The sequence below is a fragment of the Cyprinodon tularosa genome, unplaced genomic scaffold (genome assembly GCF_016077235.1).
Source record: "Cyprinodon tularosa strain WSP-4 unplaced genomic scaffold, ASM1607723v1 ctg151, whole genome shotgun sequence".
NCBI lineage: Eukaryota > Metazoa > Chordata > Actinopteri > Cyprinodontiformes > Cyprinodontidae > Cyprinodon > Cyprinodon tularosa.
Window position 1 is genome coordinate 329,947 of NW_024038343.1, and position 25,001 is coordinate 354,947.

Here is a 25,001-nt window from a genome sequence, read left to right on the forward strand (position 1 = left end):
ATATAAACAGTGTGTTCACAGAGTGTCAACAAACCCTTCTTTTTAGGCATAATATCTGTGTTCAGTATACCAAAAAAATGTGAATAGTTTGAATGTTTGCTTTGTTGGGAGACATAATCAAGACATAATCAAGCTTTGCTATTTCTTCGTTGATACAATTAAGCTTGTTAATATGCTTAATATGAATATGTTCTGAGAAGCAGTAAAAACAAAATCTTGTTTTAAAACTGTACCTGCTTTTGCAAGACCTTACACAATTATTTTAAAGTACCATGGAGAACCTTCACAGATTTACCTCAAGTTTAAAATTTGCATATGGAAATAGATAAAGCTCTGGAATTTTAAGGAGACATCTTCATTTCCATCCACAAAAAGAGAGGTTCGCATCATACCAGCAAGCAGCCAGCAAGTAAGTTTTTCCTTTAAATGTTAACAGGGTTATAATAATTAGAATAAAAATGATTATTGAGCTACAGTTAGTTGTTAAATTCAATCTACAGAGCAGTTATCTGTTGTTTTACATTGAGATATATTGACAGATTTCAGCTTAAAATGATTGACAGCAAAAAAACAAAAAAAACAACCTTCTAATATTTCCTCTAGTTTAAAGTTATTTTCACATTTTGAGATGGGGTTTACTGTATTTTTAAGTAAGGAAATTGTTAAAAATTAAGGGAGAAACAACAAACTTTAGATGTTGTTTATATACTGTATATATATATATATCTCCATCAGTCAATGGGCGAGAGGCGGGCAACCCCTGGACAGGTCGGCAGTCCATCGCAGGGCAACACAGAGACAATCAGGACAAACAACCATTCAAGCACACACTCACACCTAAGGAGAATTTAGACAAGTCAATTAACCATCATGTTTTTGGACTGTGGGAGGAAGCGGGACAGAACCCACGCAGGCTCAGGGAGAACATGCAAACTCCATGCAGAAAGACCCCGTGCCGGGAATCGAACCTAGAACCTTCTTGCTGCACGGCAGCAGTGCTACCCACTGCCAACTGAACAGCCCCATATATATATATACATATATACATATATCTATGTAGATACAAATATGTATCTAGATACATATATGTATATACACATATACTGTATACGTATATACATATATATATATCATATACTGATATATATAAACCTATATATAACTTTTTTGATTTTTTTTGCAGTTATGCAGAGGTTCTACATTTTACTTCTTTTTTTTTCAGAAAATCAACAATGAATCAACAAATGTCTTGGTTAACTCTCATCCTTTTTGGTAAGAACCTTGAAAGCTGCTAAATCTATATATATATATATATATATATATATATATATATATATATATATATATATATATATATATATATATATATATATATATATATATATATATATATATATACGCACCACACTATATATAAAAACTCATAAATGCATAAATAAATAAATTAGTACATAAATACGCTTTGGTTATGAAAAATGCTAATTCTGTGTTGTAACTTTTATTTGTCTAATAATAATAATAATTTAACTTTTTTCAAACACTTAGGGCCGGATTTATCAAGATCCAATTTTGCGTGCAGTAATTTTGCGCTCGCAAAGTGGAATTTTGCGCGAGGGGCTGAACCATGGTTTGCGGGTGATTTAACAAGAGCGATTGCGTAACTGGTGGCAGGCGCAAAACTGTTGGAGACGCCCTATTTAAATGATGGTTTTGCGCGTTTTGTGGTTTGCGGCAAAGTAGTTTGTGCAAACTAGTGCATTAAGAAATTTTAATCTTACAGTGACACCACCCCCTCCAAAAAAAGAAATATATATATATATATATATATATATATATATATATATATATATATATATATATATATATATATATATATATGTATATATATATATATATATATATATATATATATATATATATATATATATATATATATATAAACTTTGGCAACCTTTATTCCCTAAGGTGGTATGTGGCTGAATTTCTACTTCACCGCAGTAAGAAAAAAACACACAAACAAAAAAAAAAAAACAGGTGTTTTGTATCGGCCTGTAGAACAATGCACATACCAAATGGCTCACAAGAAGTGACTGTGGATAAGATGACTGCATTGGCATGTTGCTCCACAGGCGCAGGGTGTCGGGGTTCTCCGATAGGGCGTCAGGGCGACATGGCATTTAGAACGTCGGACAGCACTTCTGAAAAACGAGATTGGGAGATCCCAGATGCAAAAAAGTGCAATGTTGCGAGGAGTTTTGTGATATCTGGTATTGCGTGGGTCCTCCTTGTGGCTGGCTCCAAATCCATTCGGAGTTCCCCCAACAGCTCCAAAATGGCAATGCCGGATAAACGATATGTTTTGATGATCGTTTCCTCGTTCATTCCAAAAATATTCACACGGAGTGAAAAAATGCGTTCTCTGCGTCTCATTGCTTCATTTCGATGTCTCCTTCTTGCGACAATAACCGCTGCCATGTGTGCGCAATTACGCATACAGACCATTTGCACCTTCTTTTGAAACGTGTTAAATATAGAGTCAGATACCGTTAGCAAAATTGCTTTCAGGTTTGATAAATCACTTTGCGAGTGCTAAATTAATATATTTACATGTTCTCCTCCCACAAGACGCACTTTTGCGTGTAAACGCCCTATATTGAATATTCATTGCAGAAAAAGTACTAAATGGATAAGAGGCGCTATTTAGCACGTTTTAAAGACCAAATCCTTTTAGCACGCTGTTGATAGATCAGTTTGTACATTTTTTAGCGTGCGCAGTGAAATAGCTCACGTTTTAATACACGCAAACCTTTGATAAATCCGGCCCTCAATGTAGTATTTCGGAAAGCGTCACCAGCACAGGAGATTGTATTTACTTAGCAGCACAGTTTTTAGAGCATATCTTCCTCTTCGAGGGATTTCTGCAATAGGATTAACTTTTTCTTGTGGATCACAGTTCTTGAAATACTAAAAGGAAAACATTTATTTTAAGAAACTGAACTAATCAAAGAAGAAAAAAAATAACAAAGGTTTAAATAAAAATGAATCATTGGCTACTTAATATTGATTTAAAATATAATTTTAAATTATGAAATTGTTAAATATTAGATAATCATTTTTTCTATTTAACAAACAAAAAAATTATTAATTTGGTCAACCCATAAGGTGCTCATTAAACCTAAAGCATATTATCTTTTTTAAATCTTCAGGGTTTTGCCTCACCTTCTGTTCCGAATTCCCTCTGCGTAAATACTACTACGTGGACAAGTCACTGACCTGGTATGAAGCTCAGCAATACTGCAGGGAGCATTACTCAGACCTGGCCACATTTGAGAGCATGGATGACATAAACAGGCTGGAAGCTCCTTTTTCTTATCAATATGCATGGATTGGCCTCTGGGATGACCCAAACTCATGGAAACATCAAATGGGCAATGAGTCCAACTCCTGGAGATGGTCTGCGACTGGAGAAACAAGTAAAACTGGCTATCAATCATGGGGTTCTGGTGATCCTGACTTCAAGGATGGAAAGGAAACTTGTGTGATGACGTCCAATGAGGGAGCGTGGTATGATAAAAACTGTGAACACGAGCTTAATTTTATTTGTTACATCGGTGAGAAATATTACATCTCTATATATACGTTAACCAAAGCTGTTAAAATAAATAGAATGTATGAAATTAAAGCCAAATACAATCATGTTTGTCTTTCTTAATAAAATATATTTTTTTAGGATGGATTTCAATTAAAGTTAGTACAACTATTGCATTTTCATTCTGTGTTGTTTTGCAGGTATGGAAAAAAATGTAAAACAATATGAGTACATCTCAGATCTAAAAACATGGGGCTCTGCTCAGACCTACTGCCGAACACACTACACTGACTTGGCAACAATTGAGAACGAAGCAGAAAACCTTGAAGTCAATAATATAATTCCTGAGGGCGTCAAGGTTTGGATCGGCCTGTACCGCATACCTTTTTTGTGGTCAGACAAAAGTGCAAGTTCCTTCCAAAATGATTATCAGGATTTCCACCATACTAACATACAAGGCGTTCAACACTGTGTCCTGGAGTATCCGTATCATGGCTGGGATGATGAAGCCTGTGATAAAACTAATGTTTTTATCTGCCAACAAGGTAATGCTTAAAATAGGCATTTAGAAGCATGAAATCCAGACATCTTATTCATTCTTTTTACATAAATTATTTGTTTATTTAGTGGTAAAGATGGCCACCACTGTAAAGATGGCCGTTGTGACTGGTGCCGACCTGACTGATCCAGACATCAGCGCCCAGGTCCTTCAGCAGGTACAGCAAGCGGGTTCTCTGACTCACTATTGTTTTGTTTAATAAGTAAAAGGGACTAACTAAAGTGTATGTTGTTTCCCCAGCTTGGTGCTTTACTAAAAAGTCAGGGATGGGCTGATTTCAAGATACAATGGAAGATGAAACCAAAGAAAATGAGAAAAAATGAAGCCGGAGCACCTTAATGTAGCATATTTGGTTAATGTCTTCAGCAAATGTATGTTGCTTGTCTCTTTGGGGTTTAAATATATATATATATATATATATATATATATATATATATATATATATATATATATATATATATATATATATATATATATATATATATATATATATATATATATATATAGATATATATATATATCTATATATATATATATATATATATATATATAGATATATATATATATATATCTATATATATATATATATATATATATATATATATAGATATATATATATATATATATATATAGATATATATATATATATATATATATATATATATTAGTGCTGTCAATCGATTAAATTTTTTTAATCGCGATTAATCGTATCTATGCCTGAGTTAACTCGCGATTAATCGCATTTTAATCGCAAATTTTTTTTATGATTGAAAATCATTTAAATACTCTCGATGACATACAAAAAATACATACAGGCTAGGTTTGTGCCAATGTTCTTTTTTTAAAATGAAAACAGGTCACAGACACTGATTTATGCCATAGAAACATATGGCAAGAAGATGGGGAGGCATGTAGCAAAAAATAACAAATATGTAGCCAAAAAAAAGGCCCTGAAAACAGGCTGATGTAAAAGACAGTCATTACAGTTAATACAGTCTTTTGAACAAAGACAAGCATTTTACCCTACTGCTATAAAATGTAGTACAGTTAACATTAGATGTTAATTAACCAAGATAATAATGAACAATTTTCAATCAATACATCAAAATCAATAGACCGACATCACTAGATGGAGGTAGTCTATGCTCTAGAAAGTTACTTTTCAGCCTCTTAACAAAAATGAGAACACACACACACCCACCCACCCACCCACACACAGACACACCCACCCACACACACACACACACACACACACACGATACTGACCTGTGGCGTACACAGACAGCAAGAGTGCCGTAGCAGATTCCATTTCACCTCAGTAATCTGTTTTCTCAGCGTATTTCAGGTTGCTACTAGTTACCAGACACTCAACTTGTTTGTTGGTGGTGGGGCTTAAAGAAAAGGCACTAGCGCTACCCAGTGTATGAGCGTCTTTTTTCCTTGAGGAGCTCCGCTCTCGAAGCCTATGGAAGATGCATAGACTGGGGGAAAATAGCCCTGCCTTTCCGCAGGCTGCAGCGGGATGTACTTGGAAAATTGTACCATAAAACCACATAGCGTTAATCTCACGTTAAAAAAATTATAGCCGTTAAAATGGCCTTGCGTTAACGCGATAATAACGCGATAATTTTGACAGCACTAATATATATATATATGTATATTAGGGATGGAACGGTTTATGAAAACTGTCCAAACAGTTCGATTCGACTGTCTCGGTTCGATTCGCGCGTGTTTCGTTCGGTTCATGCGCTGCTCCTTTTTCTCATAGGCGAAGCGTGTACACTCCAGAGCAGAAGGTGGCGCCACTGCGACCAAAGCCAACCACCAGTAGTAAACAAGACGAAGAAGCGAAGCAGCGTAGCCGGGAGTAGCAAAAAAAATCAGTTGTTGTGGAGTTTTGTGTGGGTACGGCGAGTGGGAAAGAACAGGAGTTGGAAGACGCGCCAGCAGCACTTTATAGGTCTGCTGTATGGGACCACTTTGCATTTAGAGCGACCTACGATGACGGCGGAAAGAAAGTTGTGGATGAAAAACAGTGTGCAAGCATTGTGCAACACGTTTTGTTTATGCTAACAGCAACACGACCAACATGTCAGGCTAACAATCAACATCTACCGAACCGAACCGAAAACCGTGACCACGAAACCGTGAACTGAACCGTGGTTTTTGTGAACCGTTCCAACCCTAATATATATATATGTATATACACATATACGTATATATATATACATATATATATATATATATTTTTTTTTTTTTTTTTTAGTTTTTCTTACATTTTTCAAGTGTTACAAAACATACGTTTTGTACAGATATTGTTTGTTTTAACAGATGTCTATTGATGTTAAAAGTTTTATAACATATTTTCAGTATAGACTATGGACAAAACTGTTGAAACCCCTTGTTTAATTGAGGATAAACCCACAATTGTAAAATAAATACCTTGAATCTGACTAAATTAATAGTAGAAATTCTAGAATATTCTACAACTGAAAGTCAGAAATTGCCTTCAATGACACTTATACATAACGATTAAAAGAATTAAACTTATGAAACAAGCCTGGGGAAAAAATGGTACATGATGTGAATGAAAAGCAGATAAAAAGTCTCCCTTATGATAAACATCACTCTGCTGGGACCTTGGAACAAGCGGACTTGAAACATGAGTACCAGGAACAAAGACAGAATAAACAAATAATACAGACAGCCAGAATGGTCAATGGGGGAAATAAAGGTCAGATCCGGCATTGCTTTGGAGTACAGTGACTACTCCTCAGACCACAACAAAACAGCGAACAGTCCCCACAGAAATATGTCCTTTCAACTTCACCCCCACAAGCTCCCCTCCACACAATCTCCTGTATCCAGCCCAACACTACAGCTGAATCTGTCCCCTCACCATGAAGTCTCAAAATCTTCTTGCAATCTTCTAAAATTCTTGTGATGTATTTTGGGTTCCAGTAGTAACTTTATCAGAAATGATTCTCTCAAAGGACAAGGTGGGACCTCAAAAGGAAAATGAATATAAAACCTCAGTTTCAATTAGTGTTGCACTGATACCGATACCGATACCAGCATCGGGCAGGGCCCCGATCCAGCACTAAAATGATGTTATCTGTATCGGCGAGTACTAACAAATAGGGTTCCGATACAATTTTGAGAGCCAAATATTTATTCAACTATTGTCACCGCTTCCAGGTAGGCAATAAAAATTCTACTGGATTCACTTTGTATTAGTCTTTTTCCTTCTTCACAAAGGTAGGCAGCAGCTTGACAAAGCCATGATGGTAATTATTTTACATCCAAGTAGTATGCAGTTCTTCATATATACACACACACACTATCAAACAGATGGTATCCAGTATGGTATCGGTATCGGACAATACTGCCCAGCCAGGTATGAGGTATCAGTATTGGGGCCAAAAAATGGCATCTGTGCAACAAAAGTTTTAATATGTGGCAGAAATAACAAAGCTAAAAAGTAGTAGTAAACAACCCGACATAAAAACTATGCAATGTGGAGCTCAGCTAGAGAGGTAATCAACCAAGGTATTTAAACTGGCTTTAATCAGCATAAAATATCTGTCAGGAAACTCATTTTTAATCAATGGCTTAATTAAGCAGCAAAATCTTGATTTCATATTCCTAACAGAGACATGGCTAGATTAAAGTAATGAGATGGTGATTTTATTGGAGACCACACCGCCCAATTACAATTTTCTCCATCAGGACAGACTGTTTACAAAGGGGAGGGCTTGTTACTCTGTTTTATGATTCACTAAAGTGTAGAAAAGTGATCATGGGTGAATTTCGGAATTTTTACTGGCTTCCAGAGTCAAAAATATATATATTTTTTAATGATTTAAATGAACTTTTATCTGTGATATGTGTTGGACGTGACTACTTAATTCTTGTGGGAGACTTTAATGTACATGTTGAAAACTCTGAAGAGAGAAGTGCAAAAGAACTGTGTGGCATGGTTCCACATTTTGGTTTGACTCCACATATTAAACAACCAACACACAAACAAGGACATATTTTGGACTTGGTGATCAGTAAAGTTGCCCATCACCCATTGACTGCTGGAGATAGGCACCAGCACCCCTCGTGACCCCACTTGGGACAAGCGTGTCAGATAATGGATGGATGATCAGTAAAGTTCTAAATATTTCTAATGTTTCAGTAGCACTGTTGTTGTTCTATAAGACCATTTATTTGTTTTCTTTTAAACCATTCACTGCATGAAAAGTGAGATTTTCGTCCCCGTAAACCCCCGTAAACTCCCGCAGATCTGCCTGATTTTCTTCAGTTTCCGACAATTTGCAACCCGTGCTTGTCCGCGTTTGTCGTGCCACAAATTGTCGGAAACGTACCGTGACGTATGTGGAGAGCGATCTGCTGTACTAATGGCCCTAATTAGCATATGAATGCAGCAAACCCGCGCGGCTGGCCAGGTCTGGCTTGAATAACCTTCTCAGTATTGGCTGAAACCACTATTCTCAAACAAATGAAATCGCTCGTGATTGGCAGCAAAACCACACGTGGCCACGCCAGGCTTTAATTTTCTTACTGAGTATTGGACGGAACCGCTTCTTTTTAAACAAGTAAAGTCGCTCGTGATTGGTTGGCATATATATATATTTACATATATATATTTATTCATATATATATATATATATATATATTTATTCATTCATATATTTATTCATTCATATATTTATTCATTCATATGGTGTGTATTTATGTTATCCTACACTACTACACAATTATTATGCTACCATCAAGGACATGAATGAATTTATACAGGAAATGAACATTTGCCAGGAAGCTGTTTAGGCAAAGAAAGAGCTTTATTAAAACACACACAACTATATACAGCGCGTATCCAAACACATGCGTTTCTAAAAATTAAAAGTCCGTGAACGGTCCGTTTGCTTCCTCGGGGTTGGAGGTAACTGGCAGCATTCCCTCCGAGGCAGGTCCGATGTGCAGACGCCTACTGTGCGTGGCTCTGTACTTCGGCATCGCTTCTAACCGGGACTGCAGCTTAACACAGAGTTCAGAGGGATCCGGCCTACGAAATGGCGGAGACCGTACAATCCATCCAGAGACACCGCCGACGACGGCGGACTTCCAGAGTTCCACTTCCTCATCTGCCAGCACACTCTGCCTCGCTTTCAGCAGCTGAAAAAAAAAAACAATGAATCAGCGCACTGCGTATGGACACAACACATCTATTAATGCACCTGAAAAATAGTCACCAAATAAAGTCTTACCCTCTTTCTTCTGGCCCGACTCCGAGCAGATTGCCTCAGCATGCAACGTGTTGGCTGGCAGCGTATATCTGAAGCTCCTGCGTACCGTCTGAAAATACGTCTTACAGGCAGCTGGAAAACAATTAAATGAGAGTGGTATAAATAAAAAATCAAACGCAAGTCACAGTAACAAGGAAGGAGAAAACATTAAAACAAGTCACTTACACACAATGTCGTCTTTATCATCATCGTGCAAATCTGGACTTGCTGATTATGGCTCCGAGCAAAAAGGAGGTCTGTGAAAACAAAATGTAAAGCTATGATCGGTATCCATTACCTTTTACCGCAGAATGAAAGCATATTCTTTAAATCTTACCCTTGCTCCGGTTCATAGCGCCTGCAATTAGTCTCCGAGTTGTTAAGACGGCGTACTGCTTCCTGTAAATCACAAAAAATGCACTTTAATAAAGCTTGTTCTTGCAAGGCTAGGCTAGATAGGCTAATAGCTAGGCTGCTATTAGCCATAGCTCAGGCTAGGCCGCTTTTAGCTTAGCAGGCAGTAATCGAACATATATTTACCGCTAGCATCTCTTCTTTGAGTTCGTCTTGTTCGATGCAGAGTCGCCATCGCGTCCAAGAGGAGTTTTACCCCGAAATCCCACATACTCCGTCTGCGCTCCGCCCCGCTGCGCTCCAGACCGCCTGCACAAAGCAAAGCCTACAGCCGCCGCTGTGGTCCCCTCCCCTCCTCTCTGAGTTCCTTGGAGATCGTAGAGGGCATGCGCCAGATGAACCAGGGTTTCCGCGGATCATTAAAAATAATTACAATTCATAATTCTTTTTTTAATCAAGGCCTTAATTGGCACTAAAATTAATTAAATATGTTTATCGTTGCATTTATGATTCTTTAATAAAAATGCTTCTAAAAACAATTTCGTCAGATATTATATCGCTATTAATTTGCGTGGAACTGTTTATAAAGCCGTATGTTCGGAAAGGAAGCTTGAGGCGGAGAAAAAGCTAGAGAATATATATACGTATATATGTGTGTGTGTGTGTGTGTGTTTACATACATACAGGAGTCAAGGAACTCTGCTTACAGATCCTTCATATTTCATGTACACTAATAACTTGTGTACATGGTTCTTGTTGATGGCATTAAAATAATTTCTAATAGCATTAAAATAGCATTAAATTAGAGTCACTCATTCCTGTATGAACCCTGTGAGCGCTTAATTTAATATGACATATTAAAAAAATCTCACCATCATCCAGCATATGTTCAGTTTCTGCCCAAATATATATATATATATAATATATATTTTTGTAGATTTTTGTAACAGAGATAAGGATAATTCAAAACTGCTTTTTTTTATTTTTATGAACTTGTTCTCTACAACTTAGCATCTCTTTTCATTCCTGTAATAAGAAGTTTCTTTTAACTGGATTTGATTAAACTTTAAGTCCCTCGGTATAAAATAAATATTTTGATGGAGATGAGAAATCTGCTTCCTGGTTGGTGAATAACCAATAGTTTGGATCCAATCATTTAAATAAACTGTGTTAGTTTTTTTTTTTTTTTTTTTTTTAGATATTTATAAGAATTGTGCTATAATTTCTAGTCACCAATCTGTTGCTGCTATATTTTAATTTGACGAACCGGAATTTGTCGAGGTTCTTTTTCCTGTTTGGTGCGATTGCAATTGCGGATCTTGACTTGGCCGGACCGGAGCGGAGCAAAAAATAGCTCGGCTCCGTAATTTGTCGGTGACGGACGGAGAAGACGTACGTGGACGGAGACGTGCGGAGGAGTAGCGGTGGATGTGGAACAGCTCTCATTGATTTCCATGAAAGACAAGCGCTCCGCACGACGTACGTCAGCGGAGCGGAGCGCTGACGGAGTATGTGGAATCTGGGGGTTAGGGTGGCCAGATGTCCGGCTTTAGGGCGGACAGTCCGGATTTTCATTGCACTGTCCGGCGTCCGGCGCTGCACCCAGCCGGACGTGTATTTGTCCTCCTTTACTCCCAGATTCCACATACTCCGTCAGCGCTCCGCCCCGCTCACGTACGGAGTACTTGTCTGTCATGTAAATCAATGAGAGCTGTTCCACATCCTCCGCTCGTCACCGCCCACGTACGTCTTCTCCGTCCTTCACCGTCAAAATACGGAGCTGAGCTATTTTTTGCTCCCCTCCGGTCCGTCCAGATCAAGACCCGCTATTGCAATCGGTCCGTCCAGATCAAGACCCGCTATTGCAATCGCACCAAACAGAAAAAAGAATGTAGAGAAGACCCGGTTTGTCAAATTAAATTATAGTAAAAACAGATCGGTATCTAGAAATTAGAGCATAGTTTGTATATATTCCCAAAAACTAAGAGCAATTAATTAAATAATCGGATGCAGACTATTGGTGCTTCAACAGACCAGGAAGAAGTTGTGAGATTCTAGAGTGAATCTCACAACTTTAAAAGAAAATTCTTATTGCAGGAATGGATGAAGAGATGATGAGTTTGGAAGCAGAGAATAAACAGAGTTCATACAAACTATGTATGATCCTAGTTATCCCTGTTACAAAAATCCACAACAGAAAGAAAATATTTGGGCAGAAACTGAACATCTGCTGGATGATGATGGGGATTTTTTTAATATGTCAGATTAAATTAAGCGTTCACAGGTTTTATACAGGAATGAGGAACTCTAATTTAATGCTCTTTTAATGCTATTAGAAATAATTTTAATGCCATCAACAAGTATCATGTACACAAGTTATTAGTTTACATGAAATAAGGAGCTGTAAGCACAGTTCCATGACTCAAGTTTATATATATATATATATATATATATATATATATATATATATATATATATATATATATATATATATATATATATATATATATATATATATATATATAGATATGGATAGATAGAGAACATGGTGAAATCATCTTTACTCTCGACAGGCTGCGGCCATGTCATGAATTCCTCTTTTCCAGCCACTTTTTGCAGTTTGCATCGTCCTATTCTCGAGCTCTTTCTCGAGCTTCTTTTCCAAACAACTGCTTTATGATCAATTGCAGGAGTTCTGCGCAAATTAATCGTGTTAATAAATGGTCACTTTTTAAACACCACAATGTATTAAATAAATACAAATGCTGGGAACCAATTCTTTTTTACATTTCTTTAATATTTTGTTCTATTCAGCTACACAAGCATCCTCTTTTAGTAATTTATTGATATGCCGCACAATGTCTTCCTTTTTGGTGCTATAGAAATGGCCACCCTACCCCGAAATCCCCCATTCTCCGCTCCTGACCGCCTGCACAAAGCAAAGCATACATCCTCCACGTGGGCTGCACACCGCGCCGCTCTGGGTTTCTTGGAGATCGTACAGAGCATGCGCGAGATGAACCAGGGTGTCCGTGGATCAATAAAAATAATTAAAAAATAGCATTAAAATAGCATTAAATTAGAGTCACTCATTCCTGTATGAACCCTGTGAGCGCTTAATTTAATATGACATATTAAAAAAATCCCACCATCATCCAGCACATGTTCAGTTTCTGCCCAAATATATATTTATATTTTTGTAGATTTTTGTAACGGGGATAAGGATAATTCAAAACTGCTTTTTTTTTATGAACTTGTTCACTACTTCCAAACTCAGCATCTCTTTTCATTCCTGTAATAAGAAGTTTCTTTTGAATGGATTTGATTAAAGTTTAAGTCCCTCGGTATAAAATAAATATTTTGATGGAGATGAGAAATCTGCTTCCTCGTTGGTGAATAACCAATAGTTTGGATCCAATCATTTAAATAAACTGTGTTAGTTTTTTTTTTTTATATATATATATAAGAATTGTGCTATAATTTCTAGTCACCGATCTGTTGCTGCTATATTTTAATTTGACGAACCGGAATTTGTCGATGTTCTTTTTCCTGTTTGGTGCAATTGCGATTGCGGATCTTGACCTGGCCAGACCGTATGACCACAGTGTACCAATCTTCTGATGGCTACTTCCAACAGGATAATGCGCCATGTTATAAAGTGAATCATCTCAGACTCATTTCTTGAAACTTTTCCACTTAAGTAATTGTGAATTGAGCATATTGACAGACAATATTTTATTTTTTATCTTAAATGCAAATTTTTAAAAAAATAATTACTGCTCTAAATGTATTGCTCTGTCAGCTAAAGATCTGTTTTGGTCTCTATACTTTAATTAAATAAATCAATTCAAGCTAAAATGTGAGAGGCTATACTAAGCCTGATCTCTTTGTATCAGAGATTTTCTTCCTCAGAAAGATGTCACTTGTGGTAAAACCCCCTCTGCAACCCTGGTTTGCATTTGTATAGCTCACAGCATGTTCATTTACATGTTAAAGCCTCCCCTAGAATTCCATGGGGGGGAGGCATGGGGGGAACACTGCCTAAGAAATTCCACGTCAATTTCTGACAATTTACGGGAGTTTTCGACGAAGCCTGCAAATTGCCGTAAACTGCCGCTAACCTGAAGTTCCACGACAATCTACAGTGCCGTATATTGACGAAAATCCCACTTTTCATGCAGTGATTATTCCCACTTATCTAATTACCAGAAGGATGTAATAACAAAACGTGAAAAATCAACGAACAACTGAAAACTTTACCCAGCCATATCCTTCTGCTTCCACTTTACTCTGTATCAGGGGCGCAACTACATATTTTTGAGGTGGATGCGAAAACACATAATCCAAACCCCCCCCCCCCCCCAAGCATCATTTGGAAAAACACCTCTTACTCTTCTCTGCTTTTGGATATGGGCCATCAGAAAATTTCGGTGGTCCATTTTCACCCATGTAGCCTACTGCCTAAATATGTCCCCCATTTTATGTGGTAAAGGCCATTCAGATGGATCTTCTGAATAAAGCCTTGTCTCAGCACTCTGCTCTGCAGCTCTCTGCTCCTCTCCCTCTTCATCATCTTCTGGACCTCGCTGATCCTCTCCCTCATCTGCACCTTTCTGTTCCACATTCTCCCAATTTTCCCAAAAAAGAACACAATGAGAGATGGTCATCAGAAATTCAAACCATTATGGTATATATGTTTTTGCTGCCTCCCTAATGTATTTATTCCTACCTGATGTCCTCACTTGTCTCTTCTATCACCGACCTCATGTCTGTCTCTTTCACCCCTTGTCTGTGGCGTTCTCCACTAAGTCATATGGTCAAAAAGCATTATATATTAGCTGTAAAAAATTACAGATCTTAATACAGTTTTTAAAAATAATGTTTAAACATTATCGATTGGGATTAAGTAGCTGTTCCCTCACTTCCACCTAATATTAGACCAACCAGTTGCTTTCCCCTGTCTGTCCTGATTCTTCCTCTGTCATCTTCTCTTCTTTCTCTCCATCGACACAGCTGAATTAAATACATTTTATGTTAAGTAGGGTTAAAAAATACAGCAGTCAAACTGCAATAAAAATAATATTTAAATTTGAATGATCTTCTTGTTGGATAACAGTTACTGACAGGACACTGCATCTGATCTGACTTATCAGATACATCACAACACCACTGTAGTGATACTGAATAAAACATTTAAACTCCAGTGTCCCCCTGCCAAAAAGGTTGGTAACATGGGTCACCGAGTCTAAGGGCTATAATGACACTGGATTAATGTGTCTGATACACACATAAACTTGTACAACTCATCTTTAATTTAAAAATCAATAATAAGAAATGTACATTTGAGTGAATAAATTGCAGCTAAGCGTTGGACCATAGCTGGGCACTGGCCAAGACATTTTAGCTTTCCTGAGTTAATATTTCACAAGTTATATTTCGGTCATTCTTACACTTAGGGCCGGATCTATCAAAGGTTTGCGTGTATTAAAACGTGAGCTATTTCACTGCGCACGCTAAAAAATGTACAAACTGATCTATCAACAGCGTGCTAATAGCATTTGGTCTTTAAAACGTGCTAAATAGCGCCTCTGATCCATTTAGTACTTTTTCTGCAATGAATATGCAATATGGGGCGTTTACACGCTAAAGTGCGTCTTGTGGGAGGAGAACATGTAAATATATTAATTTAGCACTCGCAAAGTGATTTATCAAACTTGAACGCAATTTTGCTAACGGTATCTGACTCTATATTTAACATGTTTCAAAAGAAGGTGCAAATGGTCTGTATGCGTAATTGCGCACACATGGCAGCGGTTATTGTCGCAAGAAGGAGACATGGAAATAAAGCAAGGAGACGCAGAGAACGCATTTTTTCACTCCGTGTGAATATTTTTGCAATGAACGAGGAAACGATCATCAAAACATATAGTTTGATATGTTTGATATAGCCGGCCACAAGGAGGACCCACGCAATACCAGATATCACAAAACTCCTTGCAACATTGCACTTTTTTGCATCTGGGTCATTCCAGCGTACGGTTGCAGCGTGAGCTGGGATCTCCCAATCTCGTTTTTTCAGAAGAGCTGTCTGACGGGGTCGGGGTTCTCCCCCTGCGCCTGTGGAGCAACGTGCCAAATGCTGCGGGGATCTCATCCACAGTCACAGGCCAATACAAAACACCTGTTTTTTTTTTTTTTTTTTGTTTTTTTTTACTGCAGCACATACCACCTTAGGGAATAAAGGTTGCCAATTTATAATTTATAAATAAATAAATATATATATATATATATATATTTACCTATTTATTTTTTTTGTTGGGGGTCACTGTAAGATTTAAATTTCTTAATGCACTAGTTTGTACAGACTACAAACTACTTTGCCGCAAACCACAAAACGCGCAAAACCATCATTTAAATAGGGCGTCTCCAACAGTTTTGCACCTTCCACCAGTTACGCAATCGCTCTTGTTAAATCAACCGCAAACCATGGTTCAGCCCCTCGCGCAAAATTCCAGTTTGCGAGCGCAAATTACTGCACGCAAAATTGGATCTTGATAAATCCGGCCCTTAGTGTGTGGATATGTGTGTGTTACAGGCGTATGTATCAGATATTCCTAGAAATACGGAACAAATCGCGTTCCTTATCGCTTTAATAGGGGATGCAACATTTAACAGCCAAATATGGGACAACTTCGTATCAGACTACTGTAGCTTTATCTAACCTGAATATTTACAACCCTCCTGTGCTGTTGTCGATACACTGACAGAACTTACCTACTGTCTTTCAACCTCATTGAAAGGCTTTTTTTCATCCCCCCAACAACTTTATCCTTCTCCCTTTTTCTTTTTTGCGCCCCGGATAGTTTTTTTTTTTTTTTTTTCTGGCGCTCCATCTTGCTGTTAAGCGTGCACTACCAGTGGTAGTCGAAGATAAAAAATAAAAAAAAACACACCTTAGTGCGCCTCTTAGGGGCGCGTGCGCAAGCCACCTGTGTGGGAAGGGAGAGCAACAGGAGGGGAGGTGAAGGGGGCGCATGATCAGTGCTGTCTCTCTGTTATTGATCGTTTTATGCTGTTAAATATAGAAAATGATAACTAGAAAAATTTATTTTCTAGAGGGGTTTTTTGACGCCCCCTCGAGTGCAGTGCCCCTATACGTTGCATGCGCTGCATACCCAGTTTTTGCGCCACTGCTCTGCATCTCAGTAGATAAGCTGGTTGATAATTGGAATTTTAAAGTTGCACACATCCTTGATTCCATTGCTCGAGTTACATATTTTCTGTACACCTTTTCACAATTAACCAGGCATTTTACAAAAATGTTTCAAACAAGCTTTTTAATAAAAGCCAATTTCCATTTCCACTAAATAAGCAGGAGGTTTAGCTTGTCACAAGCCTACAGTCGCAACTAAGGATGATAACAATACCAACTGCAGGCACAGAAAAAACGCAGATGATGCTGTTGTCTAATTAGCAACATTTACCTGAAATGTCCACATAGCAACAAGGCTGTCCTTGTTTTTCCTTCATTTTTCTTTTAGTTTCTTACAAGTCATGGTGTGAACGACTTCAAACTGGCCTGCAAGAAGCCATCAGGTAGGTACTGCTGTTAAGAATAATTTAGCAATAGAGACTTCTGGGGAGAATTTTTCCAAACACACTGAGGACTGATTATTGTTAAGTACAGGGTTTTTAACATGTTCACAAACATGAACCATTACAAAATCAATCCTATTTATTTTGCAATGTCTTAAAAAAAAAAAAAAAAAACATTAAAATGAGCTGGGAGTGTGCTCTCAAGCAAAATGTAAACACAATTTCTGGTATTTGCTTGTAACCTACTATGAAGTTTCAATATGATACATCCTAGTTTTTACAGTGATTTGAATTATAGTCAAATGTAGGCAAACAGAGCAGGAGACAGGCCTAAATATTCACACTCAACTTGTTTGAATAAGAAATTATGCTTTCAGACACCAACTTGTTGAATCAAGATAAACAATGTTAGAATAAGGGTTTAATGTTCAAGATAAATAAACAAGACTTTGAATACGGCCTGATTATATGAAAAAAAATCATACATTCATTGGTAGTTAAGGAAAAACAAAAACCTCAAAATTTTGCTGATGAAAACTTTTTGTCATAAACAGCATTTCTCCTCAGTTCAGGAGACCTAAAAGGTAGACTCCATGATCCAAGCCTTTCTGATATTTTGAAGGCAATACCTTTTTATTCAAATTTCAATTCTTTGCTAAAGCTTTTTTTTATCCAACCTTTCTATGTATTTGATAATAATTAAAAATATGCTGACTTTAAAATACAAACGCTGGATAATCACATTGGGCAAATATGGAATAACACAAGGTATGAAAAATTACAAGTCTTTTAAAACTAAAAATAAACCTCAAAGCTGTGTGGCAGAACTCTGTGCCAATACTTCCCTTTTTTGCAGATTTGATCCGAATTAAAATCTTGTTAAATCTACCAAACATCAACAGTTTTTCTTGATGTTGGGAGAGGATACTGGCATGTATTGTTCGGCGCTTTTCGAAAAATATTATTTTTAACGTTATTTTGAACGTTATCTTACAGTTTTACGGAATTCTAAAGTTTGAGTTTTTGAGTTACGGCTTGATAAGAAACCGGAGGCTTTACCCAATAACTGGTATCAACCTCCAGCATCAGCGGATTGTTGGTCACCTCCCTCTGTCAGTGGTGAACACTAACTGTGTGTGCTAACAGCTAGCTCTCTGCTCTTCAACAGCAACGTCATTTGTGCTGCTTGGCGTAATGGACAGAAGTCAGGTTCTTCAGCCAGTAGCTGTACAGTTTGAAGCAAAATGTTAAGTAACTGGAAACAAAATGGTGCTCAACATGCCTACAGGAATCCTACCTAGTCTGGAAAAACAGTTTACTGCTGTGTAAAATGACCCTTTATAAATCAGGGGCAGCATATCTCTCTTTGTTAATAGAAGAAAATATGAAAAACCCTAGATATCTTTTTAATACAGTTGCAAAACTCACTCAGAGGCATAGATCTGTTGAACCATCCGTTCCCCCTGCTCTTAGCAGTAATGATTTTATTGTATTCTTTATACATACGTTTAGTTCTATTAAATATTATAATTGGCAACCCTCTAAAGTCAGAAACCGGGACAGAAGGACCCAGTATTCAAGGTGAGACAGAGAGAGGTAAAGTAAAAACGTTTATTAAAACTAAACATAAACATAACAGAACCATGGAGCTGTGGATCTGCGGACCACAGCGGCTGCAGGGGGGACGAGGGGCGCCGCCCAATTACTGGCTCTCTGGAGGGAGAAACACAGGTAAGTGACCACGACCATCTGACAGTAGATGATTGTCCAAGTGAATCACTTACCTGTTTAAACAGTTCAGTCTATCCACTCCGAGGAAGGCAGGATCCATCTGATGGATGGCCTAATGAGCTGCAGAACCGAGCCACCCAGTCAGACACTCGAGTGTCCCCGATGCAGCAACTCCAGGTCAGGGACACAGTTCAGACAGAAACATATCTAGAATCCAGGAATCCGCTCAGGGGTTCTGATCCAGACAGGAACAGACAGATCCAGGGTTCCAGGAATCCACATAGCGTGAAGGCAGGTTCAGAGCTTCATGAATCCAGCAGTGATCTCAGGCAGACTTGCAAAGATGCAGACAGGCAGGAGCAGTGGTTGAGGGACAGAGACAAGGCATGGTAACAGGATAACTTCAAAAACTTTAAACTGGTCAATACCTAGGTACCAGGACACAATGAGGAGACAAGACAAACACCAAAACCTCTCCAACCACTGACCTCCGGGGATGGGAACATGAACCTTGGAATAAAGAAAACTAACATAAAAACATCAAACATGATCTGGATATGTAACTGCTGCGCCATCATTCTGAAGGGGTTTTGGCTGCATCCAGCAATACTGGACAGTGCTGTTGGCCTGGGGGGTCTGATGCTGTACCGCACTGAGAGAAACAAAGATCTCTGAGTGAATGGAGGCTCCTCTGAGACTGTTCCCAAGCAATATTCAGCATCTAGAGGGGAAGCACAGCCCTCTGCAGGTGAAAATGAGGAGATCACACTAGATGCTTCCCTTCCAATTCTGAAACATCCCCAGCCGGCTCCTCCTGGCCCCCTCCGGCTTCCACACCTTCTACAGCATCATCTGTCACTGCTAAACCTGCGGATGGCACCACTGCTGCTTCAACCATGTCAGCCTCTTCAACCCAGGGGGCTACCACCCTCAGAGTATCGTCATCATTGTACTCTTCCTGCCCTGAGCCAGGAGAAGCGAGTGCTTCAGGAGCTGGAGGCAGTAGTAGCAGCTCAACAACAACAACTGGTGCTTAACTTATCATGGCTACACTTTAAAAAAAGAAATTGCTAGAGAGATGTTCTAAACGAAAATAAATCTGTCTATGTCATATAATCTGATTGAATTGTCTCTGTAAAGTGCCTTGAGGTGGCATGTTGTGAATTTTCGGTTTGAATTAGTTATAAGAATCTTGATTAGTTTTACAAAAACATGGGTCACTACATTACTACAAAGGAAATTGGTAATGAGGAATAAAAATTTTTTTATTTATCTATTCATCCAGTTCAAATGCCTTTGGCTGATTTATAAATAATATGTAAATCATTGTCATAGGTAGATGAGTGTTCAGTGAGTGTCCACAGAAGCTTCTTTTAAGACATAATATGTGTTCAATGTACCAAAGAAATCCAATCTCATCAGCTGACTAGGATTTGAATGTTTGCTTTCTTTGGAGAAATAACCAGAATCAAGCTTTGCTATTTTTGCATTGATACAATTCTAATAATTTCTTAATTTGATGAAGGTGTTCAGCAACATTTTTGCTTTGCTACAATTAAGCTGGTTAATATGAAATAGTTAAATGGTTCTGAGAAGCAATGAAAACAAAAGCTTGTCTTAAAACTGTGCCTGCTTTTACAAGACCTTTACACAATTATTTAAGGTATCATGACACACCTTCACAGATTTACCTGAAGCTTAACATTTGCATGTGGAAAGGGATTAAGTTCTGGATTTTTAAGGAGACATCTTCATTACTGTCCACAAAAAGAGAGATTCACATCATACCAGCAGGCAGCAAGTAAGTATTTCCTTTGAGTTTAACCTCATGCCTTTTGGATTGTGTAACGCACTCAGTAGTTTTCAGCACCTTGTGGAGCATATGTTTGGGGATTGCTGTTATCAGTCACGGCTGTTGTATTTAGATGACGTTATCATCTTTTTATCACCAGTTGAACAACACTTGGAAAGATTAGATCAGGTATTTTCCAGGCTAGAAGCCAAAGAGGCTAAAGGTCAAGTTGTCAAAATGTCATTTTTTTCCGAAGAAAGAAATATTTGGTCACGTAGTATTAGAAGAGGGGGTCTCTACCGACCCAGACAAGGTAGCACCCGTACGTGACTGGAGGCAGCCTAATACTCCGGCAGAACTTTGTTCATTTTTGGGGGATTTTACTAACAGAGGTTATTTGGGGTTTTTCCAACATGGCTTCCCCTTTAAATCTTCTTGTTGCTAGGTTGCTTCCTCCTGGGAAAAAAGGAGCGTTTGGGTTGCGTCTGGAATGAGGAGTGTGAGCAGAGTTTTTGAAAGCTCAAAGCTGCATTAATAACAGCTCCTTTTCTTGCTTATGCAGAATTCCAGAAGCCATTTATTTTGGAAGTAGATGCCAGTCATGAAGGGTTGGGAGCAGTACTCTCTCAAGATCATGGGGGCAGATTGTGCCCTATTTCGTTTACAAGTTGTAGTCTGAAGTCCACCAAGCGGAACATGAATAATTATAGTTCTTTGAAGTTAGTTTGTTGCTGTTAAAGAAAAATGTAGAGAGTATTTGACTTAAAAAATACCGTCCAGGATTTCCAAATACGAATACAGATGCATTTTCCCATCAATATGTCACTCACAGAGAAGGAGAGGCTGGCTCTGGTTTAGATGAGGGATTTTCTCTATTGAGTACTGACCTCTGTACATTGTGATGCAAAAACCTTATCATCAGTTCTTTAATTAAATTGTGGACCAGGGTTAGGAGGCCTGATGTTTGGGAGAGGAGGCCACCCGGATTTTGGTTCAGCTGTGGCTTAGGGAGCAGGAATCGATCCTTTGTTGCTGTATTTACGCCCCTGATGGGCAGAGTGAGGTTGAGCTGTTTATTTTGCCTCAGTGTTTGCAGGAAGTTGTCATCCGGTCACTTCATGAAGATCACGGCCATAAGGGGATGGAGCGGACCCGCAACAAAATGTTAAAGGGTTAAAATGATCAGAATAAAAGATGTTTATTGGGCTACAGTTAGTTGTTAAATTCACATTTCAGAGCGGTCATTTGTTGGTTTACATTTAGAGAAATTGATAGGTTTCAGCTCAAAGGATTGACAGCAGAAAGATGTTTCATTAATCAGCTGATATTTCCTGTTATTTTCACCTTTTGAAATGAGTTTTATAGCATCTTTAAGAGTTAAAAAATTAAGGGAGAAACCACAAACTTCACAAAGGACATGTGATTTTTATATTTGATATTAGTTATTTAACTTGTATTTAATTTTTTCTCTCTCCAGAAAATCAACCATGAATCAACAAATATCATGGTTAACCCTCATCCTTTTTGGTAAGAATCTTAAAAGTTGCTAAATCCTAAAAAAAAAAAAAAGAGGTGTCAAAATAAGATTCATAGCACGAGGGACAAAAAAAATGACGAAACAAAAATTACATTTAAAAATGAATATATACCATTGAAAATAAATAAACACACTTTTTCATGGCCTTTAAAGGACATGGTCCAGGTAGACCAGGTCCTTCAGAGGATACATCCACCTGATTCAAACACAGCGACTGTGACGATCTATACCATTAGCTCAAATTCACTTTTGTAAGCAGATATCCACCCAGGTTGCCATAAATAATGCAACTATGACACTAAAAGTACTTATTTAGAGAATGGTAAAGATAAAGATAAAGATAAGATAAAGATAGCTTCTGTCAGTGAGCCCCAGGGCAGCTGTGGCTACAATGTAGCTTGCCACCATCAGTGTGTGAGTGTTTGCGTGAATGGGTGAATGACTGAATGTAGTGTAAAGCGCTTTGGTCAAGTCTCCTGACTTGAAAAAAAGTGCTATATAAGTACAGGCCGTTTACCATAAAGGATGCTAAACTACACCTAAAAATTGTTCATCACTTTTTTTTAAACAATTGGAAGCGTTTTACATAATCTCTGTTAAATGTCATTTGAAGAGCTCATTTATTTGAGATTTGTTGATTTATCACTGGATGTGAAGTACCATTTTAAAACTAAATCAATAGGGTTTGTATTCTAAGGATTAAAAGGTCTGCTTATGTACGGTAACGCAATTACAAAGATAATATTTTTTTTTTTCTCCAAAAACATAATGTAGTATTTCGGAAAACGTCACCAACACAGGATATTATATTTACTTGGCAGCACAATTGTAAGAGCATAGCTTCCACCTCGAGGGATTTCTGCAATACAATATACTTTTTCTTGTGAAACAGAATTCTTAAAACACCAAAATTGGAAAATTATTTTACATTCCCCTAAAGAAAATCAACAAATCAGAGAAGGTAAAAAAATATTTTCATAATATAGGTACAAATGAAAATTAACTAAGCATCGGCCTCTTAATGTTGATTTTAAGTATGATGATGATGATGAAGTTGTTAAATACTAGATTTTTTTTTTCTGTGTAACACACTACAAAATTATTAATTTGGTCAACCCATAAGGTGCTCACTAAACCTAAAGCATATTATCTTTTTTAAATCTTCAGGGTTTTGCCTCACCTTCTATTCCAAATTCCCTCTGCGTAAATACTACTACGTTGACAAGTCACTGACCTGGTATGAAGCTCAGCAATACTGCAGCGAGCATTACACAGACCTGGCTACATTTGAGAGCATGGATGACATAAACAGGCTGGAAGCTCCTTTTTCTTATAAATATGCATGGATTGGCCTCTGGGATGACCCAAACTCATGGAAACATCGAATGGGCAATGAGTCCAACTCCTGGAGATGGTCTGCAACTGGAGAAACAAGTAAAACTGGCTACCAATCATGGGGTCCTGGTGATCCTGACTTCAAGAATGGAAAGGAAACTTGTGTGGTGATGTCAAATGAGGGAATGTGGGATGATACAACCTGTGAACACAAGCTCAATTTTATTTGTTACACTGGTGAGAACATTTTATCTCTTCATATACTTTATACAAAGTAATTAAAATTGGTAGAATCTAAAGAAGTAAAGCAAAATACAATCATGTTTGTCTTTTTTAATAAAATATACATTTTCAGGATGGAGTTTGATATAATTTAGTACAACTATCGCATTTTAATTCTGTGTTGTTTTGCAGGTACGGAACAAAATGTAAAACAATATGAGTACATCTCAGCTCTCGAAACATGGGGCTCTGCTCAGACCTACTGCCGAACACACTACACTGACTTGGCAACAATTGAGAACGAAGCAGAAAACCTTGAAGTCAAAAACATGATTCCTGAGAGCGTCAGTGTTTTGATCGGCCTGTACCGCATACCTTTTTTGTGGTCAGACAAAAGCGTGAGTTACTTCCAAAATGATTATCATGATTTCATCCATGATAACATACAAGGCGTTCAACATTGTATCCTGGAGTATCCGTCACATCGCTGGGATGATGAAGCCTGTAATAAAGCTAACGTTTTTGTCTGTCAACAAGGTAATGCTTAAAATAGGCATTTAGAAGCATGTAATCCAGACATCTTATTCATTCTTTTTACACAATTTTTTTGTTTATTAAGTGGTAAAGATGACCACCACTGTAAAGATGGCTACTGTGACTTGTGCCGACCTGACTGATCCAGACATCAGCGCCCAGGTCCTTCAGCAGGTACAGCAAGCCGGTTCTCTGGTTCACTACTATATGTTTTGATAAGTAAAAGGGACTTACTAAAGTGTATTTTGTTTTCCCCAGCTTGGTGCTTTACTAAAAAGTCAGGGATGGACTGATTTCAAGATTCAATGGAAGATGAAACCAAGAAAAATGAGGAAAGAGGAAGGCGGAGCACCTTAGTGTAAAACATTTGGTTGATGTCCCCCTGCAGATGTATGATCCTTGTGTCTGTGGCTTTTTTTTCACTTACATAATAGTTGCACATCATTTGGTCAATCATG

At 37.8% G+C, this 25,001-nt stretch overlaps 1 protein-coding gene across 1 annotated transcript; it reads left to right on the forward strand.

The window, feature by feature from the left end:
• The first annotated feature begins 364 nt into the window (after positions 1 to 364).
• LOC119779774 (L-selectin-like) lies at positions 365 to 24,933 on the forward strand. The gene is made up of 6 exons (XM_038279555.1): positions 365 to 409; positions 1,223 to 1,272; positions 3,207 to 3,611; positions 24,202 to 24,546; positions 24,629 to 24,717; positions 24,802 to 24,933. Exons 2-6 carry the CDS (start codon positions 1,233 to 1,235, stop codon positions 24,898 to 24,900), a joined length of 978 nt encoding a protein of 325 aa, XP_038135483.1. The 5' UTR covers positions 365 to 409; positions 1,223 to 1,232; the 3' UTR covers positions 24,901 to 24,933.
• The last annotated feature ends 68 nt before the right edge of the window (positions 24,934 to 25,001 follow it).